At 50.1% G+C, this 17,542-nt stretch overlaps 1 protein-coding gene across 1 annotated transcript; it reads right to left on the bottom strand.

Annotated features, from left to right (window-relative positions):
* Positions 1-233: 233 nt before the first annotated feature.
* On the bottom strand, positions 234-881 carry LOC101781094. The gene has a single exon (XM_004986578.1). It carries the CDS (start codon positions 879-881, stop codon positions 234-236), a length of 648 nt encoding a protein of 215 aa, XP_004986635.1.
* Between the last annotated feature and the right edge of the window lie 16,661 nt (positions 882-17,542).

The following is a 17,542-nucleotide window of genomic DNA, read 5'->3' as shown; positions in this document are numbered from 1 at the left end:
TAGAACTCGAAGCCTGTGAACTGTTTGCCAAGGTCGGTGATGATCCTATTTGGCACTCCAAATCGGTGTGTAATTTCCTCCACAAACTGAGTAGCTTTAGTCGACTCAATGTTGGTGACAGCCTTGACCTCAATCCACTTGGTGAATTTGTCAACTACCATGAAGATGTGGGTGTAGCTACCTCGAGCAATCTTGAACGGTCCGTCCATGTCCAACCCCCAGCATGCAAATGGCTAGGATGGTGGGATGGTGCACAGGGCCTGAGCCGGTAGATGTTGCTGCTTGGAGAAGAATTGGCACCCTTTTCCCCTTTGGACGAGCTCCTTTGTGTTGGCTACCGCCGTTGGCCAGTAGAAACCAGAGCAGAAGGCCTTGCCGACCAAAGTGCTCGAGGCAGCGTGGTTACCGCATGTTCCCGAGTGGATCTCGAGTAGGAGGTCAAGGCCCTCGCTGCACAGAATGCACTTCATCAGGATGCTTGTGGATGCAGCTTTCCTGTAGAGCTCCTTGCCAATCACGACGTAGTTTGCACTGCGCTGAGCTAATTTTTCATGTTCTATCTTGTCCTCTAGCGCCATCTGGTCAGTGATTAAGGCTATGAATGGGGTGCGCCAGTCTTCTTCTGCCTCGATCATCATGACGTCATTAGGATTTGGGTCGGCTGGAGTCTCAGCGCTATTGTTGGCCTGGTCCGGGTCTAGAACCTTGATGGATGGTTCCCGGAGATCTTGTTCGAAAACGCCGGCCGGATCCAGCGCACGCTTAGAGCCAAACTTGGGCAGGACATCGGCGGCGAAGTTGTGGTCCCTGGGGACTTGGTGGAACTTGAGACCATCGAAGTGGGCCTCAAGTTTGCAGATTTCCATGCAGTAAGTGTCCATGGACTCCTTAGTGCAGTCCTAGTTCTTGCTAACTTGCTTGATGATGACCTTGGAGTCGCTGTATGCAAGGATGTGCTTGATCCCGAGGGAAACGGCAATGCGGAGGCCATGGATGAGAGCTTCGTACTCGACGCCATTGTTGGTGGCCTTGTAGTGGATCTGGAGCATGTACTTGAGATGCTCGCCTTTGGGGGATATGAAGAGAACTCACGTGCCGACTCCTTTGAGATTGAGGGCACCATCAATGTACATAGTCCAATGTTCTGGCCTCTCCAGGGAGGGTGGCTTCTGGATCTTTGTCCACTCGGCCACAAAATTGGCCAGGATCTGCGACTTGACATGATGTGGGTAGAAATCGAGGTCAAACTCGCTGAGCTCCACAGACCACTTGACAACTCGGTCGTTGACGTCCCTATTGTGGAGTATTTTGCCGATAGGGTAGGAGGATACCAAGAGGGTTTTGTGCTCCTGGATGTAATGACTCAGCTTTCGTGACAAGATCAGCACTGCATAGAGCAATTTCTGAACCTGTGTGTAGTGGATATTGGAGTCACTGAGGACCTCGCTAACGTAGTACACTAGTCGTTGCATCATGTGTGCATAGCCGGGCTCTTGGTGTTCCACAACTAGCACGGTGCTGACAATGTGCGTCATTGCGGAGATGTAGAGGTACAACGTTTCTTGGTTGGCCTGGGCCGTCATGACGGAAGGAGTTGTGAGGAAGGCCTTGAGCTCTTTGAGTGCCTTGCTGGCCTCGTCGTCCCACTCGAACTTGTCCACCTTTTTGAGTAGCTTGAAGAAGGGCAGACCTTTTTCTCCAAGTTTGTTGATGAAGCGGTTAAGGGCCGCCATCATGCCAGTAAGCTTCATGACGTCCTTCTTGTTACATGGTTTCACCATGTTTCTGATTGCATCCACATTGATGGGGCTGGCCTCGATGCCGCGCTGGCGGACCATGAAGCCCAAGAGCTTTCCAAATGGGACACTGAAGACACACTTGCTCGAGTTGAGTTTCCAACGGTAAGCTCGGAGGCTGTTGAAGGTCTCTGCGAGGTTGGCTATGAAGCTTTCCTCATCTTTGGTTTTGACAACCACATCATCGATGTAGGCCTCGACGTTCCTATGCAGTGCTTGTTGAGGTCGGTGTAATTGATACACATTCTCCATTCACCAGCTCTCTTTTTTACAAGGACTGAATTGGCTAACTAGTCGGAATGCCTACATTCACAGATGAATCCGGCGGATAGGAGCTTATTTAACTCTACCCTAATGGCCTCCTTGCGATCTTGGGCAAAGCGGTGAAGTTTTTCTTAACCGGCCATGTAGTCTTGCTCAAGTCCAAGAAGTGCTCAGCCAGCTCCCTCAGGACACCGGGCATATCAGATGGCTTCCACGTGAATATGTCCGAGATTTCCTGTAGATGGAGAGGACTCCATTTGGAGCCGGCATCTTGAGTACGAGGTAGGTGTAATGCGGAATCACCACAAACCTCGCTAGCATGGGCCTACCAAGGATGGCATGGTACAAAGTCTTGAAGTTCGCCACCTCAAATGTGAGCTACTCCATGTGGTAGTTGGCTTGTGTGCCAAAGGTGACCGGCAAAACAACTCGGCCGATCAGGTAGGACCCTTTGCTAGGGATGATGCCGTAGAACGATTCTTCGCAAGGCTGGAGCCGCTCAAAGTTGAAGTCCATGCACTTCAGGATCTCTGTGAAGATGATGATGAGGCCGCTACCACTGTCAATCAGCACATTAGGGAGTAGGGCCCGGTCTATGGTCGGGCAGACCACCAGCAGGTAGGACCCAAGATCTGGGATGTGGACCAATGATCTTGCCTGGAGAAGGTTATGGATTGCTCTGACCAGCGCAGATACTGGACTGGTTGTATGGAGATAAAGTACACCTCTCGATTATGCAGTTTCTGCTTGCAGTTGCTGCAGAAGACGTTAGGGACGCCCACGATGATGTTAACCTTCCACTTCGGTCACTGGAACTCCCTATTCTGGTCGGCACCGAGCTGGTGGGCATCTGGGTGTGGCTGGTCGCGGTGCTCCTCTCAGTTTTGGTCATCATGATCATCACGTGGGTGGTTGTTGCCGTCATCGTAGTCGTCACAGCGGCGGTCGTCATGGTAGCGGTCGTCACGGCCACGGTTGTCGCGGTCATCATGGCAACAGTAGTGGCGCATGTTAGTCACTACGTCGGGGTTTCTTGTACTCCAGCGGGGCGTCGAGCTCTTTCTTAAGGACTGTACAGTCCTGAACATTATGGCGTGCGTCCTTGCGGAAGGGGCACGGAGCGCTGAGGGCTTCGTCAAACTCTTCGTGGAGGAAGGTGGTAGGCCTAGCGGGGTTGCCTTGAGCAGCGAGGACCTCGGGGGCCCTTTTTCGAAGTCGGGACTCCGAACGTGCTTGATGTTCATCATGGATTGGCTGATTGTAGTCGTCACTCTAGCGATGCTTAATGCCTTGGAACTGTACTTTTGCCACCTCCTCTATGTCTGCCTGCTTGTTGACAACTTCCATCATCTTCCCGACCGTCTTGGGGGCAGCCTCATATAACTTGCAGAACATGGGGCAGTTCTTCAAGTCAGAGTGGAAATACCATATGATGTCACAGTCCTCGACGCCAGCCAACTTGTTGCGGTTCTCGAAGAAGCGGTTGGCATACTCCCGGATAGTTTCGCCCGTTCTCCGGCGTTCTTGGCCGAGTTTCCCCATGTTACCAGGTCACCTATAGGTAGCCTGGTAATTCTAGGTGAAAGCTCTAGTGAGCTGACCCCAACAGTCAATGCTGTTTGGAGGTAGGTTCTCCAGCCATAGGAGCGGAGCGGGACCCATCACCACTAGGAAGTAGGCTGCCATCTGGTTATAGGTGCCATTGGCAGCTTTCACTGTGGTACTATACATCTTGAGCCAGATGGTGGGGTCGGAGTGACCATCATACTTTTCATTGATGGCCAGCTTGAATCCAGCTGGCCAATCGACAGCCCTGAGGCTTGGAGGGAAGGTGGCAAAGCCATCGATCACCGAGACATCGTCGTCATCGAGATAGTACTCGACGGGTGGAGCCCTGGGGGCGTCTGCCGTTGTCGTGACTGGGCGGCTTGTAACCGTATTCAAGGGCGCCATACATGTGGTTGTAGTCGGCACGGTGATGCATCCCATCTTCCTGGCGATGCCGGTCCTCGCGTTCAACATTGTGGTTAAGTCCAGGAGCACCGTAGTCGCGGTCGTACTCGGCACGGCAGCGGAGCTTGGCCTCTTTCCGCTCTTGATGATGGTTGTTGAGGTCGGGGCAGAGGTCGCGGCGGTTGTGGAGGTCACACAATTCTTCACAGAGATCACATTGTCGTCGGTCCTCGTTGTCGCCTCTCCTGCCATGGCGACGGTTGTCATGGTTGTTGTTGACATTGTCGTTAGCGGGTGGGTTCACATTCTGCTCCACCTCTTCTTTGCGGATTGGCTCTAGCCAACCTCCCACGCGATCGCCTCGATGGTGGTCGGATCTACTATACCCGGATCAGCTCCGACAGTGCCAGGTAGCTGTGGACCGAGTGTGTACGGACCAACTATGGGCCTCCTCCTCAATGTGGGCGTTGGCGACTTGGAGTCGCGCCCGGATCCGCCAGATTTGGTCCGAGTCTGGAAGATTTTCCAAGTTGGCAAATGCAGCCCCCAGGTTGGCCTAGGTGTAGTGAAGACATTTTGGCCGCCTCCTCTAGGTCGGCTAGCAGATTGTGGGCACGTGCTATGTGCCTGCGTCTATCCCGAGCACTGCCCTGGTTGGCATTGTCTCCATCATTGTGCGGTGGTTGGCGCTGGTCACCTGTTGCCTCCGCGTTAGCAGTGGGTTGCAGTTGGACATTGGCTTGCTCTTATTGGCGCCATGCCACACGGTTCTGGTTTCTGGCATTGCGACCTCCTTCTTGAGAAGAAGTTTCACCATCCCTAGGTGGCTCGTCGGCGGAGACCACGAATGCTTCGTGATCTGGCGTGGAGGAGTTGCTCTCATCGTTGCTTCCATAGGGATTTGGCGTCTGGATGATGCGAGGGACCTGGAATTTGCCATAGTCCAGAAACTAGGCGGGTGAAGGTGGGTCTCAAGATTGGATCTAGAAGCACTGCATGAGATTCACGGAGAATGTACCAACCAAGTTCCTCAAACCAAAGGGGATGAGGGAAGGACCCTGTGCTGACCTGGTTGAGTGTAGCGCCGTCTCGGATAGATCTATGCACTCATCAATAGTGTTGCTAATGCAATCTAGCCCGTGATAAGGTCGGAGGGCATGGGTGAGCGGGTAGTAGCTAGGATGCTTGGAACCCTCTCAGAGAGAGAGAGAGAGAGAGAGAGAGAGATCACCGACTTGCCCAGCAAGTCGTGATGTTCCTCGGATGAAGAACTTGTCTCGTCGGAGCAGATCCAATGGAAGACGTCGAGTCGATGAAAGAAGCGGCTAGATTGGAATCCGCCATCATGGTTGCGAAACAAACCTGGATCGGGTTTGTGAGGTAGTCCTTCATGCTCTTGGGGAAAACAAGGGTAGAGCAGGATGCCATCGATGTCGCTAGGAGGATCTCACAATCACCCCTACCTGGTGTGCCAACTGTCGTATTTATAAGCCTGGCAATCCACCAGGGGGTTACCCAAGTGATTGATTTGTAGGTGGACGTGATTGCAAAACCAAGAACTCAAAGGTGATTGCGAGAACACGAGGAACACAACGGTTTTAGACAGGTTCGGGCCTCTGGAGAGTAATACCCTACATCTTGTATGCATGGATTGTATTGTTGGTATGAGATTGGATGCCCTCGGGAGGCTCCCTTGGCCGTAGGCTGACGACCTATGGTTACAAGTCGGTTTGAATCTAATATACTTGGTAGTTACATAGAAAATAATCTGAACACGCGTTCCGCAATATCCGAGCTGCTTTAAATTGTCGAGCCTCCTTGGTGAGTACTCCAAGTAACTTTATGTCCTTAGCCCGCACGCCCTGGTCGAGCGAGCCCACTTATCAGGTGCGACCAGTATCTTGGTCAGTAGGGACCCATTGGGTACCCATATCCCCCACGGCTAGAATGTACTCAAGTCTCATTTAACCCAGTCTCATATCCTTCAATCTTGAATTTTATATGGTAGTGTGATGAAAGTTGCACTCCATATGGAGTAGCCCCCGATCCTTAGGTTGAATTAGAGAATTAGGCTATCGTCCATACATCTATGGACCCACCACAAGGTTTGGACAGTCCAAGATATAGGGTTGTACACCGAGACGTGTCAGACATGGAGACTATGGTGTTAGACGACGTGGTATACGTGGAGGATAAGAACTAGTCGAGGATTAGGAAACTACTCGTAGCAATTAGATTAGGACTCTCTAGTTGAATCCAACTAGTATTCTTGTAAACAACTGACATGTAACCCTACCCCCGGCAATATAAGGTGAGGCAAGGACCCCTCCAAACAAATTCAATCAAAAAACACAACCAACACACAGGATGTAGGGTATTACGTGATATAAGTGGCCTGAACTTGTCTAAATTGTGTGTTCAAGTTCACCTTCGAGTTCCTGATCTCGGTGAGCCCCACGCATAAAACACTACCTCGGGTACCCCCTCGGTAGGTTGCCGAGTCTAAACAACGACAGCTGGCATGCCAGGTAGGCGATCTCGCTGAGAATCCATTAGCGAACTCAATGGCTCAAGTCATCATCAAGCCAACCATCGTGTTCGAAGCAGTCACAACATTCATCTTCGGCTCCTGGGTTTGCATCGCAGACGGTGCTGGAAACTTCCACCGCCATATTACCCCAGCCCCGGAGGAGAAGTGGTACAACAACAACCTTCATCGCCAAGATTTGGAGGATTTTGTTGAAAAATTCAATGAAATTTTCAACCTTTTCCGAGGATCAAGGGACAAGTTCGAGTACAACTCAACTTTTCCTACTAGTCAGATTTGTTCCCATGAGCTGGCGATTAAGCCATCGTGCGAATCAGTCTACAATACAAATTGATTCCCGTTCGATCTCCGAAACTCGAGTGCTGCCTACCAAGCCATCCTATCTAGATCACAAACCAACTCGGATTTGATCAAGGATTTCGACTACTACTTGGATCCGGACGAAGAGACTCCTTTATCAGGTCCACAACAAGGCCTAGTTATCACATCTACTCCACAAGGCACATTCATCTACTGGCCCAACATGAAGCCACCTGCTCTCGCCAAAGATGATGAGTCACACCTTGTCGCCTACCTTGACACCCACCCGTACCAGGAGGGAACCCCTCTGTCTCCCATCTATGAAGAAGACAACCCCACAGAGATGATCACGTCATGTTCGGGTAGTTTTTCTCTAGAGCGGGAACTCTTCGCCCTCTTGACCACACAAGAAGGTGATGGTGAAGAACCACCAGAAAGGAATCCGCGACGCGAGCGTCACCCAGACGATGTGTCGCAAGATGAGCTCACCATCGACGTAGTAGGGGAAAAGACTGAAGCTCAAAGGGATCAATGGTGAGCAAGAAACGCTGCGAGAGCAGATCGTCATCGCCACCCTAGCAGCTGACCTGCCCATCATGAATTTGGATCATGCATTTGAACCTGCTCAATCGTGTCACCATCATACCCCTCTCGCCACCATCACATCCATTGACCTAATTACTCGAGCAATGCCACAAACCAAGTACACCAGGCAACCGGCCCAGCTGGCGGAGAACGCGTACGAGCAGCTCGATCAACAAAGCCCAATACATTCAGTTCGACATACCTCATCCCATCATGGTTGTAGCCTTAGGCAACCAAGTCACAATGAAGGCGCCAGAGCAAGTCATAACGAGGGTGCTAGAATTGAGGGCGCCAGACCAAGCCAAAATAGGGTAGAGGGTAGTCGGACGGTACCCTCGGGAGGTCGAGGCCACGGTGGGCCCCACCCAGAGCCTGAACACTCAGTACATGATCTTCGTTAGAAGATCAACAACAACCATGATGCATGTACAATCATTGAAGGGTGCCGCTGTGAGCGCGAACAAGAAGTCGAGTACTTGGGAGAAGATGATGGGTTTCCCGCCTTCTCAAAATGAGTAGGAAAGATCATTCTTCCTGACAAGTTTAAACCTCCGAGCATCACCAAATATGACGGCAACCAGGACCCAGTCCAATGGCTGCAGTGCTACTCGTTGTCAGTCCAGGTGGCAGGAGGAAACGACAACACCAAAGTCATCTACTTCCCCATCTTCATGGAGGCAAGGCCACTCACATGGCTCGAGTCCCTATAAAGGAACTCCATCGACATGTGGAGTCATCTCAAGGCGGCATTCACAAACAACTTCACAAGGTTAATGCAACGTCCTGTCAACAGGATCAACTTGTCTCAAGTCAAGCAGCAACAAGGTGAGACCCTGCGTAGTTATCTACACCATTTCTTCGACAAAAAGGCCACTATCATGGACATCACAGAGCGGGATGCCATAGATTGCTTCCAGAACGGTCTCTATGACCATTGAATTTCCAAGATTTTAGCAGGAGATGCTCGGAAGATATCAAATCTCTCAAAATTATGATACAAGCCTGGGTGGATGAACAAGACAAAGAGATCAAGAGGTTTGAGCCTAGTCATAATAGAGGCCAGAACAATAACAATCAGAGTAATGGCTAAACACAACAACAAGAACCGTAATGATCGACCCAATAATGACAACTGAGGCAACTACTCGGGTGGTCAAAATCACAAGAGGAAGCTAGACAATACTGTCGTGATGATGTCCTAGTCTTCCAAGAAAGGCAAAGGAAATCAAGAAAGGACCCCGTGGCACCCAGACCATAAGCACTCTGCGATGGATTGCTATAGCCTGCTCAGAGTCATGAAAGATCTGCCAAAACCTTCTGGACCAAAGGACAAGGACAAAGCCAAAAAAGATGAAGACGATGGTGACAACGGCAAATTCCAGAACCCGTCCAACACTGTCAACGTCATCTTTGGTGGCACACCGGGTACTGCTACCAAGCGGTCCTAGAAACTAGCCCTCCGAGAGATCATGTCCATTGAACCAACAACGCCAACGTTCCTCAAGTGGTCCGAGGTGCCAATCACCTTCTTCAGGAAGAATTAGTGGACTAGTTTCTCCGACCCAGGACGCTATCCTCTCGTCTTGGACCCATTAGTTGCAGGCTCTTGGCTCACAAAAGTACTCATTGATAGCGGTAGTGGCCACAACGTACTCTTCACCAAGACTTTGAGGAAGATGGGACTCGACATTATAGATATGCTCACACCAATGAACCCTCCATTCTACGGGATTGACCTAGGCAACGTAGCTATACCCCTTGGTCACGAGGTTTTGCCAGTTACATTCGAGACCAAAGAACACTACCGGACAAAGTACATCTGGTTCGAGGTAGCTGATTTCAAAATTTCGTATCACGCTATCCTCAGAAGACCAGTCTTGGCCAAATTCATGCCCATCCGGCATTACGTGTACCTAGTACTCAAAATGCTAGGACCCAAAGGAGTAATCTCCCTGCATGGAGACTTGAAAAGATCATATGACTACGACATAGAAGCTGTGGAACTAGTAGCGACTACCCAAGTGCCAAGTTCGATGATGCAAGTCTTCACCGCTTCAAAAAAATTGTCCCCAACAGAACTCGAGATCCTAGAGAAGAAGTCAGGGCCAACCAAAGTCAAGCCGGCAAGTGAAGTTGATATCAAAGCCATTGACCTTGAGACTGGTGATAGCTCCAAGACAGCACTGATTAGCTCAGGGCTAGACCCCAAATAGGAAGATGCGCTTGCCAGCTTCCTTCGGGCCAACCGAGATATCTTTGCATGGAAGCCATTTGATATGTTGGGGGTGCCCAGGGAGTTGATCGAGCACTCACTAAATGTGAATCCCAAAGCTATGCCAAATCGACAACGACTATGTCGATTCACCCAAGATAGAACAAAAGCAATAAAAAACGAGTTGGCCAAACTACTCGAGTCCGGCTTCATAAAAGAAGTCTATCGTCCAGAGTGGCGGGCCAATCCCGTCTTGGTGTGGAAGAAAAACAACAATGAGTGAAGAATGTGTGTCGACTACTCGGATCTCAACAAACACTATCCAAAGGATCCCTTCGGGCTCCCTAGGATTGATCAAGTCATCAACTCAACAGCTGGATGCGCTCTACTCTATTTTCTTGATTTCTACTCGGGGTATCACCAGATAGCTCTCAAGGAAGAGGACCAAATCAAGATCGCGTTCATCACCCCGTATGGAGCTTTCTGCTATACTACAATGTCCTTCGGGTTAAAGAACGCAGGCACCACCTATCAATGAGCCATCCAGGAGTGCTTCAAAAAATAACTACACTGCAACATAGAAGCGTATGTGGATGATGTGGTCATAAAGACTAGAAATTCCAACGACTTGATTGCGGATCTGGAAGAAATATTCGCAAGCTTGCGAGAGTTTTGGTGGAAGCTGAACCCAACCAAGTGCGTGTTCGGTGTACCCTCCAGAAAACTACTCGGGTTCATCATTAGTCACCGAAGGATTGAAGCTAACCCTAAGAAGATCACCGCAATAACCAATTTGCACATCCCATCGTGCATCAAGAACGTCCAGAAGCTGATCGGATGCATGGCCGCTCTCAATAGGTTCATCTTAAGGCTTGGAGAATGGGGACTACCCTTCTTCAAACTACTCAAATAGCAAGATAAATTCTAGTGGACCGAGCAGGCGGATCAAGCCCTTCAATAGTTGAAGGACTTTTTATCAAAGCCACCGGTCTTCACGGCGCTTACTCCCAATGAAGACTTGCTACTCTATATCACCGCAACTAGTAATGTCGTCAGCACAGAGATCGTGAACGAAAGACCAAAACCAGGCCATGTATACAAAGTGTAGAGGCCCATCTACTTCGTCAGCAGAGCAAGTCTCACGGTGCGGCAAAAATTACATCCTAGTCTGGGATAAGCTCTATAGACAAGGCGCATCATCAGGAGTACTCATGAAGTGCATCTCACGGCAAGATGACAAGGACATACTTGAGGAAATCCACAAAGGCATCTGCAGTAACCACGCATCTTCAAGAACGATCGTGGGCAAAGCTTTCAGAGCAGGCTTCTACTAGCCTATAGCTCTCGCTGACGCTGAAGAATTAGTCTGCCAATGCCAAGGGTGTCAATTCTTCGCCAAGCAACAACATGTCCCTACCTACAAGCTGATCACCATACCATCCTCTTGGCCCTTCACATGTTGGGGGCTAGACATGATTGGCTTCAACCGAGTACTCGTGGCGATCGACAAGTTCACTAAATGGATCGAGGTGAAGCCGGTGACCTCCCCCAAGGCAGACAGAGTACTCAACTTCCTTGATGAAATTTTCCATCGCTATGGTTTCCTCAATCGCATCATCACAGACCTAGCTCAAATTTCAACAATTACGAGTTCTGGAGTACTGCAAGAACAGCGGGATCGATGTCCGGTACGTATCTGTCACTCATCTGTGGGCCAACGGCCAGGTTAAGCATGCCAACGGGATGTTACTAGAGGCGCTGAAGAAAAGATTACATGATATTGGAAACACCAAAGGAGGCAAATGGCTCAAGGAGCTACCCAATGTCCTCTAGGGGCTTCGCACCTAGCCATGCAAGCCTAGATGGTACTTGCCCTACTTTTTGGTCTATGGATAAGAAGTCATCCTCCCCGCTGACGTCATGTGAAAATCTCCAGTAGTCGAGCAGTATGAGGAGGGAGCAGCTGAAGAAACAAGACGTCTAGACTTAGACATCCTTGAAGAAGCTCGCTGTGCAACACTCATATAGTCCGCAAGATACCTTGAAGGAATTCGCCGCTATCACGATCGCAACATCAAAGAACATTCGTTCAACATGGGCGACATGGTCCTCAAGCATATTCAAGACACCAAGGGGCTGCACAAGCTAAATTCGCCATGGGAGGGTTCTTTCATTGTTTTCAAGGTCACTAGACCTGAGTCGTATAGGCTACAAACTCTCTCTGGTGAAGAAGTCGACAACTCGTGGAACATTGAACACCTGTGTTGATTCCACCCATAATTTACATATTCATGTAAATTGGCCATCAACCTTAGTTGTACAATTACAATTCAATAAAGAAGATTTATTTTCATTCTAAAAATGACTACCTATTTTTGCCTGATTGCGCCTTGCAAAAGCAAGTTAATCGAGCTATTTAGCACCCCGAGTACTATCGCCCAACTTGTGGCTTGTACTCACAAGTCTGCACAAAGATATTTCTCAGTTATTCAACTCGTTGGACAAAATTGTCCATACGCGACTTGTAATAACAAGTCTGCACACATATTTCTTCGAGTTATGCAACTCGTTGGACAGTAGCGACTTGCAAAAGGCAAGCCTGCGCGCAAGAATTTCTGAGCTAGTCAGCTCCTTGGATAAGTCTGCCCATCGATCATCTTCAGAAAAGAAGCCGTTACTAAACTTGGGTAGTTATCTATACTACCCGACTTATTATCTAGACAAATATATCTAGTCATAGCTTGTAATAACAAGTCTGTAGTTCTAGGTCTTCGGAGTTCTAGGTCTTCGGAGCACAACACCCGAACAACCCAGAGAGGTTGCAAAGGTAGGCTCCAGCTAATGAAGTCCTGAAGAGTCTACTCGTCTAAAGCATCTACGTACCCAGATACCAAGTACTTGCACTCTGCGGAAAGGGGTTACATCCTAAATGTATTCTACACCACATATCTGAAGAGGCTCACAAGAGTAGCCTTGTGCCCAGACATTCATGACTACCGTACAAGAAACTATCAGGGTAGTTTGGGAGATGCACTTAAACAAAGAATTCAGACAAGTTGACAAGCAATACCAGTTGTGACAAGACTCCAAATAATTTACATTTCATTTCATGTCATGCTTATATTACAATGACTTCATGTTTTCTCATACAAACTACTTAAGGTCTATCTGACTAGCTACCTCGGCAATATGAGCCATCTCTTGCAGGTACTATTGGAATTGCTCATCAGAGCAGTCTTCTGAAATCCCCTCTGCAACTGGAGCCAAGCCAGCGTGCGTGTAGAAGGATTTCACCATTGCCAACAGCCGCTTCGAGATAGACTCTGCCATCTTCTGGATGTAGCTGGTTATCTTTGCAGGCACATCCTTGAGTATCTCCGCCAAGGGGTGGGGCTCCACGCCTTCTGCTAGGGGCTCCACCATATCAGTGATGGGCTGAACGGTTTCTGTTAGCTCCTTCAGAGCAAGCTTTGTTGCCTCGAGCTCAGCCTCACGCTCTCGGAGGGTCGTCATGGCATTCACCAGGTCAACTTCTCCATCGGTGCACAACTTCTACACCTTCTCCAGTCGGTGCTCTAGAGTCTTGTACAATGATGACAACTTGTCGTGTTCCTCCATCACTCTGTAGTACGATTTCTGCCAGTTCGTGACACAGCCTTGGAGGTTGTCTCTCTCTTTCTTGAGCACTGCAAGAACAACACAAAGAGCAACTCAAAATCATCAAGTGCAAATTGGTATTGAAGACCAGCGGGAGGAGACAAGTTACCTTCAATTGGTGCTTCAACACTTTGTTGTGCCTCCGCTGGCGGTCCTTCCCCTCCACGACTTTCTGGACAACGTTCCGGTACTCGGTGGCTTGGCCGTCATACTTCATGAGTAGCTGGGAGGAGTACTGCCACTCCTTGGCTAGCTCTGGTTCAAGTGCTTGTGCCCACATTATGGTGTCTCTATAGATCTGGATTATCTCCAACTTCTGGCGAGAGCGTTCAATCAACTCCTACAAAATAGAGCAAGTACTCATATAAGGAATGAGTACCGATTTCAAGTTGAAGACAAATGCAGAAGAGAAATTTACCACTGTGTATTCTCCTACTCGGCGGTACATCTCTATGATCGTGGCATCCATCTCTATGGTGGTCAGAGGGTCCACACGGATCTAGATGTCCTCCCGGTACACCCCTTCAGCTATCCAAGATTCCTCGTGCTCTTCAGTGATTGGCGCACCAAGAGGAACCAGAGCTCGGCTAGTTGATGGACCAATTTCGGTGGACGAGATGGAAGCCTTGCCACGGCTACTGGATGGTCCCGCATCAGGCGGCGGGACAGCAGCCAACAGTTGCAGAGCCCCGGCAGCTTCAACCTCAACTTCTGGATCGGGGGCTGCAAGCGTAGTCTCAGCTCCAGAAGTAATCTCTACCTCAGCCTCGGTCTCTGCCTCCGGCTCGGGGGCTACAAATGTGGCCACCACTGCAGAAGTAGTCGCTGAGATGGGCTCGGCTACTGGCAACTCAGGGGCTGGCACTGCAGCGACATTAAGTGTAGTGGATCTGGAGCACGTACTTGAGCTGCTCACCTTTGGGGGATATGAAGAGGACCCCCATGCCGGCTCCTTCGAGGTTGAGGGCACCGTCAAAGTACATAGTCCAGTGTTTTGGCCTCTTCAGGGTGGGCGGCTTCTGGATCTCTATCCACTCTGCCATGAAGTCACCAAGGATCTACGACTTGATCACATGACGTGGGCAAAAATCCAGGTCGAACTCACCAAGCTCCACTGACCACTTGACAACTTGGCTGTTGATGTCCCTATTGTGAAGGATTTCGCTGATGGGGGTACGATGATATTACTCGGATCTTGTGCACCTGGAAGTAGTGGCGCAGCTTTCAACAACAAGATCAGAGCTGTGTAGAGCAATTTCTAAACCTGAGTCACTGAGGACCTCGCTAACGTACTACACCGGTCCATGCACCATGTGTGCATGGCCGGGCTCTTTACGTTCCACAACTAGCATGGTGCTGACAACATGCGTTGTTGCACAGATGTAGAGGTAAAGTGTTTCTTGGTTGGCCGAGGCTATCATGATGGGGGAGTGGTGAGGAAAGCTTTGAGCTCTTCGAGTGCCTTGTTGGCCTCGTCATCCTACTCGACCTTGTCCGCCTTTTTGAGTAGCTTGAAGAAGGGCAGACCCTTTTCCGAGTTTGCTAATGAAGCAGCTGAGGTCCACCATCATGCTAGTAAGCTTCATGATGTCTTTCTTGTTAGATGGTTCTGCCATGTTTCTGATTGTGTCCACCTTTACGGGGTTGGCCTCGATGCCGCACTAGCTGACCATGAAGCCTAGGAGCTTTCTCGATGGGACACCAAAGACACATTTGCCCAGGTTCAGTTTCTAGCGGTAAGCCCAAAGGCTGTTGAAGGTCTTTACAAGGTCAGCTATGAAGCTTTCCTCATCCTTGGTCTTGACAACTACATCATCGATGCAGACCTTGACATTCCTGTGTAGCTACGTCGCGAGGCAACCCTGGATTGCCTTCTGGTAGGTGGCTCTGGTGTTTTTCAACCCAAAGGTCATGCTGTTCTGGCAGTAGATGTCGAAGGGTGTTATGAACGTCATCTTGTCTTGGTCAGCAGGATTGAGGGCGATCTGGTGATAGCCCGAGTAGCAGTCAAGGAAGAAGAGCAGGATGCTTCCAGCCGTAGAGTCTACAACTTGGTTGATGCACAGAAGAGGGAAGGGGTCATTAGGGTAGTGCTTGTTAAGGTCGGTGTAATTGATACACATTCTTTATTCATTGGTTTTCTATTTTACAAGAACTGGATTTGCTAACCAGTCAGGATGTTTACATTCACAGATGAATTCAGCAGCTAGGAGCTTATTAAGTTCTACCCTAATGGCCTCCTTGTGATCTTAGGTGAAGCGGCGAAGCTTTTGCTTAACCAGTCTTGCAGTCTTGCTCAAGTCCAAGGAGTGCTCAGCCAGCTCCTGCAGGACACCAGGCATATCAGATGGCTTCCACGAGAATATGTCCGAGGTTTCCTGGAGGAAACTGGTGAGCGCGAGTTCCTATTTGGTGGAGAGGTCGGACCCTAGCAGGGCCATCTTGGTCAGGTCTTCCAGGTTGAGGTAGATCTTCTTGACCTTGGGGTCGGGCTGCAGCATCGTGGGCGTCGGCTCCATCTTTGGCATCATGAGCTAATCCTTGTCCACCTTTTGGGCCTCAGTGAGCATGGCGGTGGCCTTGGCTAAGTACTCCAGGGCTTCAGTGAGCTGCACTGCCTTCGTGTGGCACTTGTATGAAGTCTCAACATCACCGTAGATGGACAGGACACTGTTTGGAGCCGGCATCTTGAGGACGAGGTAGGTGTGGTGTGGGATCGCCATGAACCTCGCCAACATGGGCCTACTAAGGATGGCATGGTAGGAAGTCTTAAAGTTGGCCACTTCGATGGTGAGGTTCTCCGTACGGTAGTTGCCAGGCGTGCCAATGGTGACGGGCAGAACAACTCGACGTATAGGATAGGATCATTTGTCGGGTACGATGTCATAGAAGGGTTCTTCACAGGGCTGGAGCCATTAGAAGTTGAAGTCCTTGTGCTTCAAGGTTTCTGTGAAGATGCTGTTAAGCTCGCTTCTGCCATCAATTAGCACCTTGGGGAGTAGGGCCCGGTCTATGGTCGGACAGACTACCAGCGGTTAGGACCCAGGATTTGGAATGTGCACCCAATGATCTTCCCTGGAGAAGGTTATGGGCTATTATGACCAGCACAGATACTGGACTGGCCATATGGAGAATAAGTGCACCTCTCGCTGGTGCAGCTTCTTCTTGCGGTTACTGCAGAAAGCCTTGGGGCCGCCCACGATGATGTTAGACTGTCGTTCCGGTTGTTGGAGCTCTCCATTCTGGTCGGCGCCGGGCTAGTGGGCGTCTGGGTGTGGCTGCTCGCGGTGCTCCTCTTGGTGTTGGTCGTCGTGGTCGTCGCGTCAGCGGTTCATCGCGACAGCGATCGTCACAGCGATTGTTGCAATCATCACGGTAGCGGTCATCACAGCGATGGTTGCCACGGTCGTCGCGGTCCTCGTGGCGGTGGTAGTCGCGATGGTTGTCGTCCCGGCGCTAGTCGTTGAGGCGGGGTCACTTGTACTCCACCGGGGCGCCGAGCTCTTTCTTGAGGAGTGTGCAGTCCCGAAGATTATGACGCGCGTCCTTATGAAACGGGCACAAAGCATTGAGAGTGTCGTCAAACTCTTCCCGGACGAAGGTGGTTGGCCTAGAGGAGTCGCCTTCAGCAGTGAGGACCTCGGGGGCCCTTTTTCAAAGTCGGGAAGACTCCGGTCGCCCTTGGTGTTTGTCATGGGTCGGCCATTCATAGTCGTCATTCTGGCAATGCTTGCCACCCTGGAACTGTACAATCATTGCCTCCACTATATCTACCTAGTGTTGACAACCTCCATCATTTGCCCGACCATCTTGGGGGCAGTCTCATACAACTTGCAGAACATGGTGCGGTTAATCAGGCTAGAGCGAAAGTACATGATGATGTTGCGGTCCATGATGCCGGCCAGCCTTTTGCTATTCTCAACTAAGCGGTTGGTGTAGTCTTGAATGGTTTTGTTCTTCTGCTGACGGACTTGACCAAGGTTCTCTATGTTACCAGGTCAGCTGTAGGTAGCCTGGTAGTTCTCGGTGAAAGCTCTAGCAAGCTGACCCTAGCTATCAATGCTGTTTGGTGGGAGGTTCTCCAGCCACAGGAGCGGGGTGGGACACATCAGCACCGGAAAGTAGGCGGCCATCTAGACATAGGTGCCATGGGTGGCTTTCACTGTGGTGTTGTACGTCTTGAGCCAGATGGTAATGTCAGAGTGACCATTGTACTTTTCATTGATG

The sequence above is a fragment of the Setaria italica genome, chromosome IX, assembly GCF_000263155.2.
Source record: "Setaria italica strain Yugu1 chromosome IX, Setaria_italica_v2.0, whole genome shotgun sequence".
Classification (NCBI taxonomy): Eukaryota; Viridiplantae; Streptophyta; class Magnoliopsida; order Poales; family Poaceae; genus Setaria; species Setaria italica.
Note: the sequence above shows the minus strand (reverse complement) of the source record. Positions and strands in the feature narration are given on the sequence as shown.